The sequence below is a fragment of the Sturnus vulgaris genome, chromosome 8, assembly GCF_052056855.1.
Source record: "Sturnus vulgaris isolate bStuVul1 chromosome 8, bStuVul1.hap1, whole genome shotgun sequence".
Lineage (NCBI taxonomy): Eukaryota > Metazoa > Chordata > Aves > Passeriformes > Sturnidae > Sturnus > Sturnus vulgaris.
Window position 1 is genome coordinate 32,933,680 of NC_142250.1, and position 16,650 is coordinate 32,950,329.

Below are 16,650 nucleotides of genomic sequence, written 5' to 3' on the forward strand. Positions count from 1 at the left end.
CATGATGTGGTGAATTGAAGCAAAGCTGTTTTCCCTGCCTCACCCAGCTGCTGGTGCCTCATCCAGGCTCCTGAGCCAGCACAGCCCAGTCCTGGGACACTTCTGGGACACTCCCTGCCCAGCATGGCCATCTCTCCCCTCTGACACCTCTGCTCCCATCTCCCGGGCTGGCTTCATTCCCACTCTGCACAGGCAGCATGGGAAGGATCCTGCCTGCTCCCACCTCAACAGCAGCCCGGGAATGGCAGCAGCTGCAGAGTGGAAAGGTTTGGAAAGGTTTGGAAAGGTTTGGAAAACAGCCTTGGTCAAGGAGGGGACAGCGTGGCTGGGCTGGGAAGCATCTCAAAGCAGCAGCTGGTGGAGCAAGTTTTGTGCAGACAAACCTTTCAGAAGAATGATCTGCCAAGGCTCTGTTAAATATATGAAAACTGAGATTATTTACTTCTGAAGTTTATACCTTGCACAGATTTGGGGATTTTTTTTCTTTTTCTCAGGAACAATAAAAGGCACATCTTTGACATCAGACTGACCACCTTGCCAATTTTCATGGCATTGCTCCAAACTACACAGACACTAGAGTTTCACAAATGTTTGTAAGAAGAATCTTAATCTGGGCACAGCATTCCCCCCTCTGCCCTGCATTTTCCAAACTCAACAAAATTATTGCACATGTGTGCAAGTGCATGGACACACATTCACATATTTGGTCTGATTCAGATGCTAGACATAGAAAATTTGAACCCAACAGATTGCTATTTCCATTCTCACATGTAAATAAACTGTTTTAAAACCTAAAATTTTTTAATTTTTTTTACCATAAGTTTTTATAACAGAAAATATTACAGAGATTTTACAACACACAGGACTATAGGGGTTCATTTACAGAGCTTACAGGACTAGATGGATGAGTCCATTATAGGGTAGATTAGGAACTAAAAGCTTGGCTTAGTGAAAAATTGCAACTCCAGTTTAGAAAAAGACATATGGTTTCAGTCTATCTGTGAAGTGAGTTGTAAAAGGTTGTATTGGTTTCAGGAGTTCCTTGCTGTTTGAGTTGACACTCAACTGGTTTATTACAAGTAATAAATGCCCTCATGCAGTTGTATGGTTCTGTTATCAAAACCAGCTTCCTACCCATAACTGCTATCTTTCATTTCCAGAGATCTGAAGCCAGAAAATATCCTGCTGGATGATTATGGTAAGTCTCAGAGGTTTACAGAGGCGCTTTCACAGTAAAGTAGATTAAGTTAGTTTTTGGATATATATTGCACAAAGGCAAACAATGCTCTGCAGTGATTAAGGGGCTGAGCCTAGACTGGAATTCCTGTCTTGGGGTGGGTGAGCTGCTGGAGCTCGGTGCACAGATGGAAGGAAGCAGCCGTGCCCTCAGCAGGGGCTGTTCTCGAGAGCTCAGCGTTGCTGGGGCCCTCTGCCTTCCCTTGCTGTTTTTCCATCCTTGTTGCAAGGCTGATGCAACACAAAGGGAGCTCTAATTTCTAAAGCTGTGCTTCCCTCTCCGTTTCTGAAAGTACTTTCATCCTCTGCTGAGCCCAGTCTGGCTTTATGCAAACCCAGGTATCCATTTGTTCTGAAGGCAGTGATAATCAAATCTCATGCTGACTTGCAGACCAGATGTAGCCTCTTCAGCCATCAGAGTTACAGAATTGTGTCAGCCCATCCATCCTCTGTGATCAGTTCAAGATACTTCCCCACAGCATGCTTCTCTCTGCCTTTTTTCATGGGTTTTAAAATACCTAATACAATCCACTGCAGTCCACAGCCTCACTGTTAACATTTATTTCACTGTGTTGTAGTGCCCTTAATAATTCCTCTTTTCCATATCAATGAAACTGCTCCAATTCAGTGATTCAGAACACTCTTTCCTTAAAATGTCTGAGCAGTAAATTGCAGAAGTATTTCAGCAATGACCACAGTTGTGGGTTTTGGACTAATTTGGGTCAGGTTATTATATCTGCTTTGTGTTGTTTTGTTTCTTTTTTCCTTCCAGGCCATATTAGAATATCTGATTTGGGTCTGGCTGTTAAAATCCCCGAGGGTGAATCAATCCGTGGAAGAGTAGGAACAGTAGGGTATATGGGTAAGTCTTCCACAGCCTCTCTTTTTAAAAACTTGCTGAGATTACTTGAGCTTTAGAGAGATTTCTGGCAAGAAAGAAAAAATAAAAAATATTCACATTTAGCTGGGTCCAGTTCCATGCAGCAACTCCCACAGAAATCCTGACAGTGAAAATCAGGAGAGGGTGAAAGGATGGATCTCTACAGCTCTCAGTGAGGCTGGTCTGTAACCTTAAATCAGCAAGGAAAATTGAAAGGGGAGACAGCAATTTGGATTCTAGTGCTTTTAGTGTAGATTTATCTTAGGAGGATTATGTGCCAAAATAAAGGTTTCTTTCTAGTTGCTGCTTTGGATAGGAGTTGCAATATATTTGTATGGTTATGATAAAATGGGTGAGTCCACACCTATGCTCATCTTGAGCTTTCCTCTATGTGCAGGGGAGGCTGCACAAAAGACAAGTAGGGCTAGATCTGTTTTCTAAACTCAATGTAATTATTTTCATGCATTCTCTGGGTGGGCATATTTCTTGGAGTAAAAATTGCTTATGCTTATTTGACTGAATAGAAACTAGCTGATGTGAGCCACTGTTGCACCATATGGAGACTTTAATGAAAGCAAGCAAATCAGTTGTCATGTCTAAATTTTGTTATCCCAGTGTAAGTTTGCATGCACACTAAGGCTCTGTGCTCGTGAGCTTGTGCTGATGTGTGTTTGTACCCATGCATGGAGGTGAGGGTGCCTGCTATCTTCCCAAAAAGCATTGTCTGTGGTTGCAACACAAAATTAATGGATTGGAGTTTCTTTAAAGGGGAAAAAGAAAAGCTGTGAATTGACCAAAGAGACGGAATTTGCTTTTGAAGAAATGTCACGGCTGTTTACAGGATGTGTGTTTGCATTTCATTTCTTCCTAAATGGAGAAATCTGGACGAACTCTTAAAATTAGGTTTCTGCTTAATATTTAGATCCAACTTCTTTGATTATTTTTTTTAATTGGACTGAGTTGATAGAGAAGTCAGAAGACAGCATGCACAAGGCATGTGGCATGTAGAGAGAACACCATGGCATGTAGCATGCTGCATTTCCTGCAATGCCCTCAGCTGCAATCAGGAGGTGTTTTTGTATTTTACCCACCCTTCTCTGTGCATGTCTATTCAGTCACCAAAATGAAACTTCTAGGCATTTAAGTGCTTTGCCTATGTGAATAGCAATCATTTCCACAAGGCATCTCACTCTCCTCCACAGCTCCAGAGGTGCTGAACAACCAGAGATACACACTCAGCCCTGACTACTGGGGGCTAGGCTGTCTCATTTATGAAATGATTGCTGGGCAATCGCCGTTCCGTGGAAGGAAAGAGAAGGTGAAGAGGGAAGAAGTGGACAGAAGAGTGCTGGAGACAGAGGAGGTGTACTCCCATAAGTTCTCTGAGGAGGCCAAGTCCATCTGTAAAATGGTAAGGGGCTGGAAAGCCCAGTGGGGCAGCTTCACTAACGAGCTGTGTCTGACACACGATGCCATAGAGGGCTGCAGGAACAAGGACTAACCAAGCTCATCTGTGGATGGGATGATTGCACTCTCTATTCATTCAAACTGTGTTTATTTGGGCTTGTTTCTCCATGAGATTCATCAGGTCATCCTGAGCCCTCTCCAAAGTTTTATGGCCAAGGGAGCGGTATCTATTCTCATGAGACTTTGAATGTTAGTTTGCAGTCAAGAATGCATTTCTGTCTTTTATAAGCTTGTAGAAAAAAATAAAAAGGACTTGATGATGCAAGAATCTGATTGTCTCCTGCAAGGAACTGCAAACCCCACGCTTCCATTGTCTTTGGTGAGAGCTGGGGGTAAGCAGGACAAAGATTATGCAATGAAATATTGTGACACTCAAATGTTGTCCCAGCCCATCTCAGTAACTTTGTTAGCAGCTTTTCCCCCGGGGTGCCAGGGTATCCAGCTTTTCTTAATACTGTTGAGCTGTTCTTCAAAATGTTTTCTCGCTCCTTCAGCTGGGAGTCATTTTCCTAGCACAATAGCCATGTCTGACAATGGAAATCCTCAAATCCTCTGAGAAATCTCAAAGCTGCGTCTGAATTCATCAATGTCTTGTTGACATCCATCTTTAGAAGGCTGAATTGTAATTTGGAAAAGGATGTGGCCTTTTTCTGGGTGTTGTTTGTTAACGAGTGAAGACTCCTTTGGAGACAATGACCTATTCTGTGTTTGCTGGTAGAGGGAGAACGAAAGGGAGGAAAGGTCAACAAATAGGTAGGGAGAGTTCCACCAATGTCTTGTGCAACAGGCAAGCAAAGAGCACATCCACAGCACTCTGGTTGGCTGGCTGCATGAAGAGACACTGAAGTCTCCTTGCAAAATAACAATGGTAGCACTGCCAAGTATCATGCCTGGAAGTCATTAGCTCACAGTGCACCAAGTCATTCCTGAATCCTCGAGGTGGTAATTAGCTGACATCACTCTTGATAGATGCTCCGGGCCATTCCCTGCCCTTAGTTGGTGATGCAGAGCCCCCAGTGAAGCTGACACAGGAGGATCTGGGCTCTCACAGACCATCCCATGTGCCCCAGCAGGCTGCCTTCTCTCCTCAGGGAGCATCTCAGCTCTCACCAGGTGAGCAGCAGTGTCTGCTGGAGTGACAGAGAATTCATGCATGTCCTGCTGTTAATCTGAAATGGAGATGTGGGGTAAACATTTTACCTTGCTGCTTGAGGCACAGAATCAGGATTGCTTGGGACCTTTAAAGGTCACATAGTCCAACCTCCCTTTTCTGGCTGACATACCTGTAGAAGCCCTTCTTGTTACTCTTTAGGTCCCTTGCATAACAGAATGAGCATATACTTTGAAAATAATGACGAGAACTTAAAGCTGAGAAGAAATCAATGTAGCGTTGATGGGATAGGGCTGTAGATAACCTACCACACTCCCGGGGAGAAGACAGTCATCACATTGCAGTGGCCATTTTTCACCACATTGCAGTGGCCATTTTCATCTTCCTGCCATGGAGACTCTGGTTTCACGGAGTCGTGACCTCAGGAGATCATCCAGTTCTGTCTCTTGCCTCAGGGAAGTTTGGACTATATATAAATTATTCCTGAAAACTTCATCACTACTGCTTCCCTGTCCAATCACGTGGCATGGTTATTGAGGTGGTTTGTGCAAGCTATTAAAAGATCCAAAGACAACCTTTCCCTTTCTGAGCATTAATATCTTGAGGCAGGAAGAGTCTGAGTCCTGATACTGAGTGTGGTGGCATTTGTGGTTTCCCATCCAAAAGTAATTTATTTTATCAAGTGATGTTTTTTAAAAAATCCATTATTCAATCATATTTTCTCAAATTCTTTTTGCTTTTTATATTGAAAGCCAGAACTTTGTTGCTTTGCATCAGCATCTTAACAAGGAAACAAAGGAATAATAAAGTACCCATCATATCTGCAAAATTAAGCAAAACATTGCAATACATAAATGAAACTTGAGCCTTCTGGAAGATCCAACACAAAAGGCTTTCCCATAGTGGACTCTTCAGGGCAGGAGTGAGGAAATGTTTCCCACCATGTTGCCCAGCTTTCTCTTCAGAGCTTCCTGCATGAGCTAAGAGCATCATTGCCTTTATTAATTTACTCATAGGAAAACCCTCTAGTGTCACCCCACGTCAACCTTCCCCTCCTGCATGTTTGTGCCCTTTTGCATTTTTGCAGGCACATATCATTGCTCCCATTAATCATCATCCATCCCATATTTCCATGTTTCATTTTGTAAGTAATTTCCCATAAATCAGACCTCATTTTGGACTGAAACAGAGATGAATAGCAAATAATTAGGAACAGGGGCAGCTGACTTTCTGGGAAACTCCCCAACCCATAGTTCCCATATAACATAGCTGCTCCTGGTGTGTTTTTTCCGTGAAAAAATCCAGTCTTTCTAGGAAATGCTCTGTGTTTGTTGTTGTTGTGCCTCGTACTTCATTGATGTACATGCATGTTTTCCCTGACAAGTGCAGTCATGTATCCAAAGATGTGACTTGAAGTTCATTCAAGTCAGCAGTGTTGGATGGGCCCACATTGCTGTGCTCCTCTGTCACTCTGTCAGTGCCCTGCTTGTCTGCATTTCCCACAGACTCATCTTCCCTGGTGCCTTTTATCCCTGCAGCTCCCGTTTTACCCTCCACAAGGGATCTCTGATGGGAGGCTGTAAAGGAGACAGAGCCAAACTCTTGGTTTGGTGGTCCCCAACAGGACAGGAAGGAAGGGAAACAAACAGGTACAGGAGCAGTTCAGTTCCCTCTGAACATAAGGAAGGATTTTTCCATGGTGAGGGTAGCCAAATAGTGGAACAGGTTGCCCAGAGAGGCTGTGTAGTCTCCACACTTGGAGATACACAAAGCCCAACTGGACAAGGTCTGGAACAACCTGCTCTAGGAAACTCTGCTTTGAGCAGAGAGATTGGACTAGACCATGTCCAGATGTGGCTTCCAGCCCCAGCTGTTCCATGTTTCTGATCTCCATTCTCTTTTCAAAGTTCCCCCCCAGCCAACTAAAAGATAATGGGTTCTGTTTTCCTTAAAAGCAATTTTTTCCTGTTCCTCACTTGCCATCAGGAGCTCTGTCGTCATACAGCTACTCCTGCCTGCTGCCATCCCTCCTTTCTGCTTTCATCCCATGGAAATCAGCATTATGACACCTTAAAGTTATCATATAAAGTTTATCAACCCCAAAGGGTTATTGCTCTTTCATCTCTCTTCTCTCACTTAGTAATTGACCATAGTATTGCTTTCCTATTGTCTAAAAATTGCTTAAAATAATATATTTACTTCGGTGTCAGGACTGAACTTCAGCTAGGTGATTCCTTAAACTGCTTGATCAGCTGGGTCAATGGAAATGGTTTTAGCATTCCCCTTGTCTCCTTTCATGAGTGGCAATTTTTTGTTTTCCTTACTCCTATAATTTTAGGACTAACATCTTAGAACTTGGAATTATTTATTACATAGTATGATCTGAACTGACTGATCACATGAAGATGAAACAGTGCTTTGGGGACTTGGGGCTTTTTTTAGCAGTCCTCACAACAGTTGTTTCTTTTTGTAAAGGAAACAAAACAAAGTCATGGAAAAAAAGTCTCAGACATTGCAGAGTTTGAATCCCCAGTGGGGATCAAATGAGTGACATGAAAATATCAGAGAGCTCTTTATACCAAGATCTTGATGGAACTTCACTGCTGCTACTCAGGACTCCCTTTGAAAGTCTTGTTCTAGTCATGTTTTGCCCATGAATTCTGTAGACTAAACCCTAAAAATGTCCAGTGTCAACTGTGGCCTTTTTTACCAGAGCACACAGCTCTGCTGTTTGGCATTAACTCCATGCATGGTTGAGTGGCCCAGGCCATCTTCAGGTTTGAAACTCTGTGAATTATCTGCAGGCTCCACTGCAGAATTACATTTAAATTATGTTAAAAGGGGTCTCTTGCACTTCTGTCCCAGGAGAGCTTCTCATCAGCCTGATGGAGTTGCTTTTGTTCTGCTCTCTATTCATATTAAATAAACCCTTTGAAGCTGAATTAAACAAAAGTGTACAGATGACTTATAACATACTGTTGTTATCTCCATTTTCTTTTCCATGTCAGATTCCCAAATGGGATGCATATTTCAGGCTCTTGCATGGGTTTACTATTGCAGAAAGCTTCTGGGGCTGTAGGAAATGGTAAAAGACTCATTATTCCATGGTGAAAGAAAAGATTATCCCTTCTGGAAAATATTCTTATCCATGCTATGTCTTGATGTCCACTACAGAAACCAGGAAGAATGTCTAGTTTCACCTGTTGCCATCTCTAGAGCTGGCTGCATCTACAGCTTTTCAAATTCCATTTATTTCTTACATTTTTCTCCATTGTGACTCTCCCGGGACTCTCAAGAGACTGGCAGCTGCTCCTCTGCAGCAGGGTTTTGCAGGAGAATCCTCTCCTTTCTGTGTTCTTTCAGTCCCAGCCTATTCCCAGTGGCCTGTTCCCTTTTGTGTCTTTCAGCCAGCAGTGGCCAGCCACCCACAACCAACTGCATTCATGCTCCTTCTTGCATCTGAAGTTACTGAATACTCCCTTGTTTATCATGGAGGAGCCCAGGAATCCCCAGGCAGCCTTTTTGTGTCCTCAGCTACCCTTTTCTCTGACCACACACTCCAAACATCTTACAGCCTGACAAGGGCAAATTCACAGATCAGCTTGGTCTCCCCACTTAGCCCAGAATCCAGGCTGCAGAGATGGCAAATAACCCCCTTTTCATCCCTTCAGAGCTGACTGGGGGGCAGAGACTGCAGAGGTCTCCTGTATCATCTCCAGCCAGGTCCAAATCTATCCCTTCCTACCACCACTCACTCCTCAGCTGCTCCTGAAAGGTCCAAGGTATCATTTCCAAAAGTATATCTGATCCACAGGTACTAAAAATGGTCTTTCTGCTTTCAGATTCTTTTTTCCAACTTCCAGGAAAGTCCTATTGACATGAGAATAAAAGATTAAAAGAACATTTGATTTCTTTGCCCATCCAGAATAGAGCAGGCCCAAGTCTGACTAGAAATTCCAAAGTGACATCTTCAAATAGGCTAGAGCATAAAACTGTTGGGATAAAACAAACAAAACAAAAAAATAACTCTCACAACAGAAATCTTAGTTTCAAGACCATGAGAACTCAAAGTCTAATGCAATTATTTGAAAGCAAAATATCTCTCTTTCCTTCTAGCAGGGAAAGCAAAGTCCAGATATGTGCTCTGAGACAGATCTTTTGCAGTGAGCCAGATGGATGTGGTACAGTATCATGTGAATCTCTGCTCAGAGAATGGCAAGGCATACAGATGTTTCCTAAAGTCATTTTACATTTATGGATCAGCCACTTGTGATCTGTCAGCCCAGATGTCACCACCTAGACAGCATCAGAGGCAGAGGAAAGTGTGAGGAAGAAAGGGCTGTTGCTATTTGGAAGCTGAAAGTTGCTACTGTGCCAGCACCAGTGGCTTTAAACCTGTTCCTCCAACCATTCAGTCTCCTGCTCTTGCTGCTGCTGCTGAGGCAGAAAGACCTGAGCAGAAAACTCTTACATCTCCAAACCCCTTCACCACCATTTCTGGCTTGGCTGCTGCCACTGCAGCTTGCCCAGGCCTGGCTGGAGGGTGGCCCCTGTGCCACGGGGCACACAGATTGCCAAAGCCATTTGCCATCTCAGGTTGGAAATGAGCCCCCAGCAGCACAGCAGCAGGACTGAGGTGGCTGCTGGAAGTCAGATAAGAAAACCACCAATGCCCAGGTGGTAGAAATGCCCAGTGGCAGCAGAGTGTTCAGAGAAGCCTAAAGAGCTGTGGCACTGTAAATCCCTGATAACCCCAGCTCTAGCCAGGCACCAGAGGAAAGAGCACAAGATGACATGGGCAACAACAATTTCCAAGTTCCCCCTCAGTGGGATGAGACAGCTTGAGCTGGGCTGCTGCCTCCATGGCTGGGACAGCAGCCCAGGCAGAAGGTGCTGGGGCACACAAACCCTGAGCTGGGCACACAAAATCTGAGCTGGGCACACAAAAACTGGGCACACAAACCCTGAGCTGGGCACACAAAATCTGAGCTGGGCACACAAGCAGCATCTCCAGGCAGCCTTTCCCCAGGTGGACCCCACCTGGCTCCCGGTCCTGCTCGTCCAGGGCTGCCCCCGAGAGCACGGGGCTGCTCCCCATCCTACCCAAAGGTGTTTGCATCCATCACCCGTAGCTGGCCCGGTGCCGGGACTGTCCCAAGGATGCTCTGCCAGGGCTCAGAGACCCGAACCCAGCCGTGCCCCGCCCGGCTCCGAGCCCCCCGTGGGTTCGCTGATGCGCTCGGTGCCATTGCCGTGCACAGCCCACCCGGGCCGGTCTGGGACAGCGGCGGAGGAGCGGCAGGAGCCTTGCTCCGTGTCCTGTGCCCCGGGAAAAGCCCCCAGCCCTGCTCCCAGCCCCGCTCCCCGGGCAGCGCTGCCCTTTCCTCTGCTGCCTCCCGGCGGCACCGCCCGGGCTGCTCAGCATCACTGCTGGAACCCGCAAGGTTTGTGTCGAAGGGACCAGAAACACCGCCCAGTCCAGCCCCCTGCCATGGCAGGGACACCTTCCACTGGCCCAGGTTGCTCCAGGTTCAACCTGGAGTTGGGCAGCTCCAGGGATCCGGGGGCAGCCACAGCTCTGGGCAACCTGTGCCAGGATCTCATCACCCTCGGGGAGGAATTTCTTACTAATATCCCACCTAGATCTACCCTCCTTCAGTTTAAAGCCACTTGTGTATTTGTGACATGCCCTTATCCAAGGTCCCTCTCCAGCTCTCTTGCACTGGAAGGTGCTGTAGAGTCTCCCCTGTAAATATCACAGTGTTTCTGTTCAGGGACTTGCTTATCTGGTAGACCAAAGATGCTGAGTACAGCTGGTGGGCATTGCTCCATTATGGGACCCAGGAAACAGGCAGGACTTGCTGTAGCAGGTAGAGGTTGTGCACTGCCCTTCTCTGAAAACAAACAAAGAACTGAGGATAATTATTGGGCACTGGCTCCATGCATGGAACTCCCCTTGAGCTCAGCAGAGATAAGCCCATGACTGAAAAGGGTTGGTTCAATGTGTCCTGTGATGCACTGGGATGTAGTGTAGTGGGTGAGGGAAATATAATTTGGTATTTTTTATTTTTCCTAAGCACCTGTCCTTCTGAGGGAAAATTATTCTTACAAACATAAAAAGCAGAAACAAAAGAGCTGACACAAAGCCCATGGAACTTATGAATGTGCATCTTTATATGTTACTAGGGTATGTCAGACCTCCTCTTGAAAGTGTTCACTGAAAGCAGGCAAAAGAAGTGGTCTCTATTTTGACTATAAATACTTTACAGCAGGTGACTTTCTGAGGATTTCACCAGCATGTAGAACAGTGCAGTCCTAATCCATTTAAATCCAGCTTTTAAGTAACAGGAGTTGCAACTCCTCTCTGTACTTCCCTATGGGCACATTCAAAAACAAGTGGAGATAAAAATATCTTTGTGGAGCTCTTGCTTTTCGGACACCCTCACCATTCCTGTTGGCACGTTTCAGCTCCTCACCAAAGACGTGAAGCAGCGGCTGGGATGTCAAGGGGAAGGTGCAGCAGAAGTGAAGAGACATCCCTTCTTCAAGAGCATGAACTTCAAGCGGTTAGAAGCAGGAATGCTGGATCCTCCCTTTGTGCCTGATGTAAGTACAATAGCAAGAACCTCCAGTGGCCTCTTTTAAGAGGTTTGTTTCTAGAATAGCTTCTCTCTCCCAGGGCTCTCATTGCTCTCTGCATGGGTAGCTACCCAAGGAAGGTGTGATAAGTGGCAGGGCTGGAGTGGGGAGGCTGGGAGGAAGAGGAGAGAGGGCTCTGTGGGCATGTGGATGCAGGCTGGTAAGCTGGGGCTTGATCCACTCCCACTCCACAATCTTCCTGTATGACACTGGAGGCACTGGGAGCCTCTGTATTCCCTTATCCACGTTATTTCTGTGAAAATAACTGTGCTCAGAACCAGGTGGTGCTTGGGACAATCAGCAGTGAAAGCCACATGTGTGCACACAGGTTTATAGAGGTGAAACCAGAAATACAAAGTCCAGAGCTCTGTGGAACTGGATCATCATGAGATCATGAGAACAGTAGTTTGCTGCAGAGAGTCTGAGCCAGGCTCAGCTATCAAGTGTCACCTCAAACAGAGAAGGTGACTTGGACCTGAGAGAGCGTTTGGAGCTTTTTTGGTGTTCATGGGGCTTGGAACCCAACACTGAGTCCTTACTCAGATTTACACACCAGGCTCACACATACTGAAAGTCTTTGTTGCATTGGCAACAACAAAACTTTTTCCACCCTTTTGTGGTATGGGTTTCTAGCCCAGTGCACAGAGTTATCTGATTATTTCCCTCCTGCAGGGCTCTCTTTCTGGCTGGAGCTTCTATCCTTAAAGTCCCCATATGGTTCTAAGTAAACACTGCTATTTTAACATATTAAGGAAAGTAACATCTTGGCAGCTCCCATATCCATTGCTGCAAGCTCAACCAAACCAAAGTGGTTTGAAAGCTACAAAAGTTTACTTTAGTTGCTCTGGTTTTGCTTTACATTTTACTATGTGGCCTAGTTATTCCTGCCAATTAGCCCGTGGTGTTACAACCTGCTTTAGTGGGAAGAAATAGGAGACAAGCTACTATTTCTTTCTGATGTAGAAAATTATAGAATTCTGGGCTCAAATTTGGGATCCGCCAGACTGCATAAAAACTGTAAGGCCTAGAAGGCATCTCTTAGAGACATAATTGCAAAAGCAAAGGCACATAAATTTTTATGGCTATTTATGGGGAGCTCAAGAACTGCCCCTAATTTAATTTATTTTGCACTTCATCCATAGATCCCCCAGTCTTTACTGAAGTCAGCTGAATCACCCAAAGCTATATAGCCAATGGCAGAGGTTGTTATCCAAACCATGTCTCTCCATGCTCTTCTGCATTACTCCATCTCCACAAAAATGTTGTGGATTGCAGCTGTCAGGAATGCAGAGGGATACAGCCTTCAGCAAATAGCACTTCTGTCAGGAATTAGGTCAGTTTGTTTGGTCACAGTGCTCAGAGCTAGATAAATGAGATACTGCACAGTTGGACCCCTGGGCTGTGCAGTCCTGGTGCAGACCATGCATAGACAGAAGGATTCCACACGTGCTGGGTCAGGCTGGTCCCACAAACCACCCCTCAATTATCCCTGTACACCAAAGGGTGGCTGTGCCCTTGATAAGAAATCTCTGGGCACACACACTGCTTGTGATAGGTAGCCACTGATGACTCTAGGTAGCCACTGATGACTCTAGGTAGCCACTGATGACCCTTTCTGCTCCCTGGGGCTGGCTGCTGGAATACAAGCAGAAACTTGCATCACTGCAAAGAGTTTTGTCTCTGTCATCCCAGAAAATTAAGTTGTTCAAAAAGGCAAAGCCATTTGACTTTCTTTGAAGAAATGCAGCCAAGTTAAAAGAGTTAAGAGAGGTGATTCTGGGCAGCTTCCAGCAGCTGAGCTATTAATAAAAACAATGGAAAAATGCCAAACCTCCTCTGTTTTCTTTAGCAATTAGGATACATTCCTTTAAACTTTTAAGCTGCAAACTCCACAGCTATCTGGGCAGGAGGGCTCTTCTATCTGAGGCCTCTTTTCAGAGCTCTCTCCAGTGTGCCACTCATAAACATTCTGGTTTTCTGTTGTTCCCCCTCTAAATGAAAAGACTACTGAAGGGTTCCATTTTTCTTTTCTGGCTCTTTCTGTCCTTTTCCTCTCACTTCTTAACCAGATAGCACATGGATGACTAAAACCTGCTTTGACTGATGCTTTGAGGACTTCAGAATAGGAAGCTTAATGTGCTTAAAGTGAAGTCAGCCTTTGATGATAAACATGCAGGCAGAGCAAGTCTGGAGAAGGAGGATGCAGACACACACTTGTTAGATATTCTCACTTGACTGAATCTGTGAATGAAAGCACATGGTCCGACTCAGAAATATTTTTCCTCTTGTCATTTCTCTTTTTTTTTTTTCTGCTGAACATAGCCCAGAGCAGTGTACTGCAAAGATGTGTTAGATATTGAGCAGTTCTCCACAGTGAAAGGAGTTAACCTGGACCAAACAGATGACGATTTCTATTCCAAGTTTTCCACAGGATCAGTGTCTATTCCATGGCAAAATGAGGTAAGGATGTGTCATAGCAAAATTACTGCAATAAACCTCATAACACAGATGGTTTGAGAGGAGCTCTATGTTTCCAGTAATATATAGCTACTGGATAACTTGCCAGACTCTAATGCTTTCATGAGTTACAAATGGTCTCTTTCAAGATCTGTAATGTACCACAGATGTCAGGTTCAGGTGACTGTATCTGTTGGCTCTGTGTGTTTGTGTAAATTGGCAAGGATCCTACTGTACTTCCTCCTCCTGGATTTCTACAGAGGTGTTTCAGCAGCTCTCAGCACCTTCTGTGGTACAGTTGGAAATCCTTAACAGAAGGATCCTGCACTGGTGACCCTGCACTCACCCATTGTCTGCAGTCAGCCCCAGCTGCAGCAGTTCACTCTGGACCCTGAACTCCTCCAAAATTTCCATATCTAGGTCTTTGTTTCTGTTTGATATCAAAACAAGCCAACAGTGGATTTCAGAATCCAGCTCTGCATCAAACAGCAGATCCACTCGGGCAGAGGGGTGCTAATAAATAACTGGGATTTTGTGAGTGTGCCTGTCTTTGCCTGATATTCTCTATAGTGCTAAAGGAAAGAACAGAAAGTCTTGTGGGGCAGCTTTTGACAAGCCTGATGTGCAAACACACAGAGCAGACTCATCCTCTGTTTTTCATACACTCTACTTACCCTCTACAGACACCAGCAGGAATCCAACTGTTCACTCTCCTCACACACCGCTGACTTTGAAGAAACTGGCTCTATTTAGTGCAGATGAATAATTCCTTTTTTTCCCCTCTCTCTCACTGTATTCCACTAGATGATAGAAACAGAGTGCTTCAAGGAGCTGAATGTATTTGGACCAAATGGTACTATTTCACCAGACCTAAACAAAAGCTACCCCCCAGAGCCACCCAAGAAAGGATTGCTACAGAGAATATTTAAGCGACAGGTGAGATCTTTTATGACTAAGACCAGGAAACTCCTGCAGATGCCTGGTTTCACAGCCCTGTTCTGGTGATACTTCTGCTAGGAGAAAGGCAGTGCATCTTAAACAGGGCTGGCTCTCACATATCCCAACTTTTTCATCTACCTTGTGTGATTTTTTTTTTTTTTGCCACCAGCAGTTCCAGTGTTGTTCGTGACTTTTGCTCCCAGCAGTTAAAAACTTCTTACCCAACCTACCTTTCAGTGGTATGCTGAAATGCCTTTTGAAACTGTTCTATGGTTTTAAGAAGTTTCTTGTGAAAATCCTTGATTTATGCATTTAAAAAAAAAAAAAAAAGGACATTTTGAGGGAGGTAGTCATGGCAGGAAACCAAGACAATAAAGAAGAGAGCAACCCAGACAAAATATGATGTGAGCTTTCATGAGGCACCATGCACCACTTGCAAGTGTCAATAACATTTTTAGACTGGTCTCTCTGTAGGGTTAAAGCCATGCCTGGGCATTGGCAGGTATGCTCTGTATTAGTCAGATTTAGCAGACACTGGCATTTTACAGTTAATTGTTTGGCTCCTGGAACTCAAGTGAGTCTTCTTTGCTGCATTCCTCAAGAACTGCCATGGTTCTGCTGACCTAGAGAGACTACAGGTAAGGAAGTGAAGAATATTTTGCATCCAAAGACCTTCAAACAGGAATCTTGTAGCCCAGTCAGTACCATGAAAGGAATAATGTTGGATTAAAAATAAAACCATGGCATATTATGGAAATCTAATTGTCATTTTCTTCCTCTTCCTACAGCATCAGAACAATTCAAAGAGTTCTCCAAATTCAAAGGCCAGTTTAAATCATCACATAAATTCAAATCATGTAAGTTCAAACTCCACTGGAAGCAGCTAGTTCCAACTCAGTCCTATGAAACAACATATTGCATCCTTCCACTATAATCTCTGGAGCTTCTGTGGATGAGAGAGCCTCCACCATTGAGTGAAAAAAAGAAAATCTGGATCTCCTAAAATGGAGATTTTCTATCCATTCCTTCCAGTGGAGCCTCACATTTTAAGAAGAAATTTCCACTCAGGTCTGTTTTTGGAGGTGGCACTCAAGACTGTGTGAATCAAATTTGTCTCTTTAGAACATTGCAATAGAAATTCAATGAACATGACTACTTGCACGTATTTAAATAGCATCATACTAGAACTGAATTTTGTCTTTATTATTTTTAAAGAAAAGTTTTGTAAATTTCTCTATTGTCTCAGTTTACATTTTGTACATTTGTATTTAAATGAAAGTCAGACTTTGGAGGTGTATATTTTCCAAGCAGCAGCTGTAAAGCCATGTGTTTTAAGACATTTTTTTAAAAGAAACAAAATGTGACTCAAGACTTCCAGAGCCTCAAACGAGAAATCATTCTTTTTAGCAATTCTAGAAAATTCTTCATAAATCACTTTATCAGACGGGGGTTTATTGACATGCATTTTTATGGAACAGTTTCTTCTTAATTATTTTACATCTGTATATTTGGTTTACAGCAACACTGCATACATTTCTCCTCTTCATTAGTTTGTAATGTCTCGCATTAAATGCTAAAAGACAAGATTTTGATGCATTCAAGAATGCTACTTGCTATGCTGAAAGTTTGTGATGTCTTGGGACCAGCACAGCTGAGATTTGCACTTATGTTTTTATTCCATCAAAGGCTTTTTAGTTAGAAAGGGAGCCCTGTTTTAAGCTCTTTTCCTTCAGTAGTGTTTGTGCTGTTTCTAACGACAGATAGAACAAAGCTGAGGGAGAGGTGACCAGGAAAGCAAATATCCATTTATTCTTCTAGGACTTCAAACCTGCACCTGCTGAAATGAGAGCAAAACTCAAAGTATTCCCCATGCTGCAGTCAAAAGCCCAAGGTCTTTCCACAGCTGCCCATATCAAAGAGG

General features: G+C 44.2%; 1 protein-coding gene across 2 annotated transcripts in view; it reads left to right on the forward strand.

Moving 5' to 3' along the window:
• The window catches only part of GRK5 (G protein-coupled receptor kinase 5), a 148,717-nt gene extending 132,402 nt beyond the window's left edge, over positions 1 to 16,315 (forward strand). For both annotated transcript variants that reach the window (XM_014886765.2, XM_014886766.2), the window contains exons 10-16: positions 1,161 to 1,198; positions 2,009 to 2,098; positions 3,319 to 3,527; positions 11,163 to 11,300; positions 13,656 to 13,793; positions 14,595 to 14,726; positions 15,518 to 16,315. In XM_014886765.2, coding sequence (XP_014742251.1) covers positions 1,161 to 1,198; positions 2,009 to 2,098; positions 3,319 to 3,527; positions 11,163 to 11,300; positions 13,656 to 13,793; positions 14,595 to 14,726; positions 15,518 to 15,616 — 844 coding nt within the window. In that variant the 3' untranslated portion in view covers positions 15,617 to 16,315. The remainder of the gene's footprint in view (positions 1 to 1,160; positions 1,199 to 2,008; positions 2,099 to 3,318; positions 3,528 to 11,162; positions 11,301 to 13,655; positions 13,794 to 14,594; positions 14,727 to 15,517) is intronic.
• The last annotated feature ends 335 nt before the right edge of the window (positions 16,316 to 16,650 follow it).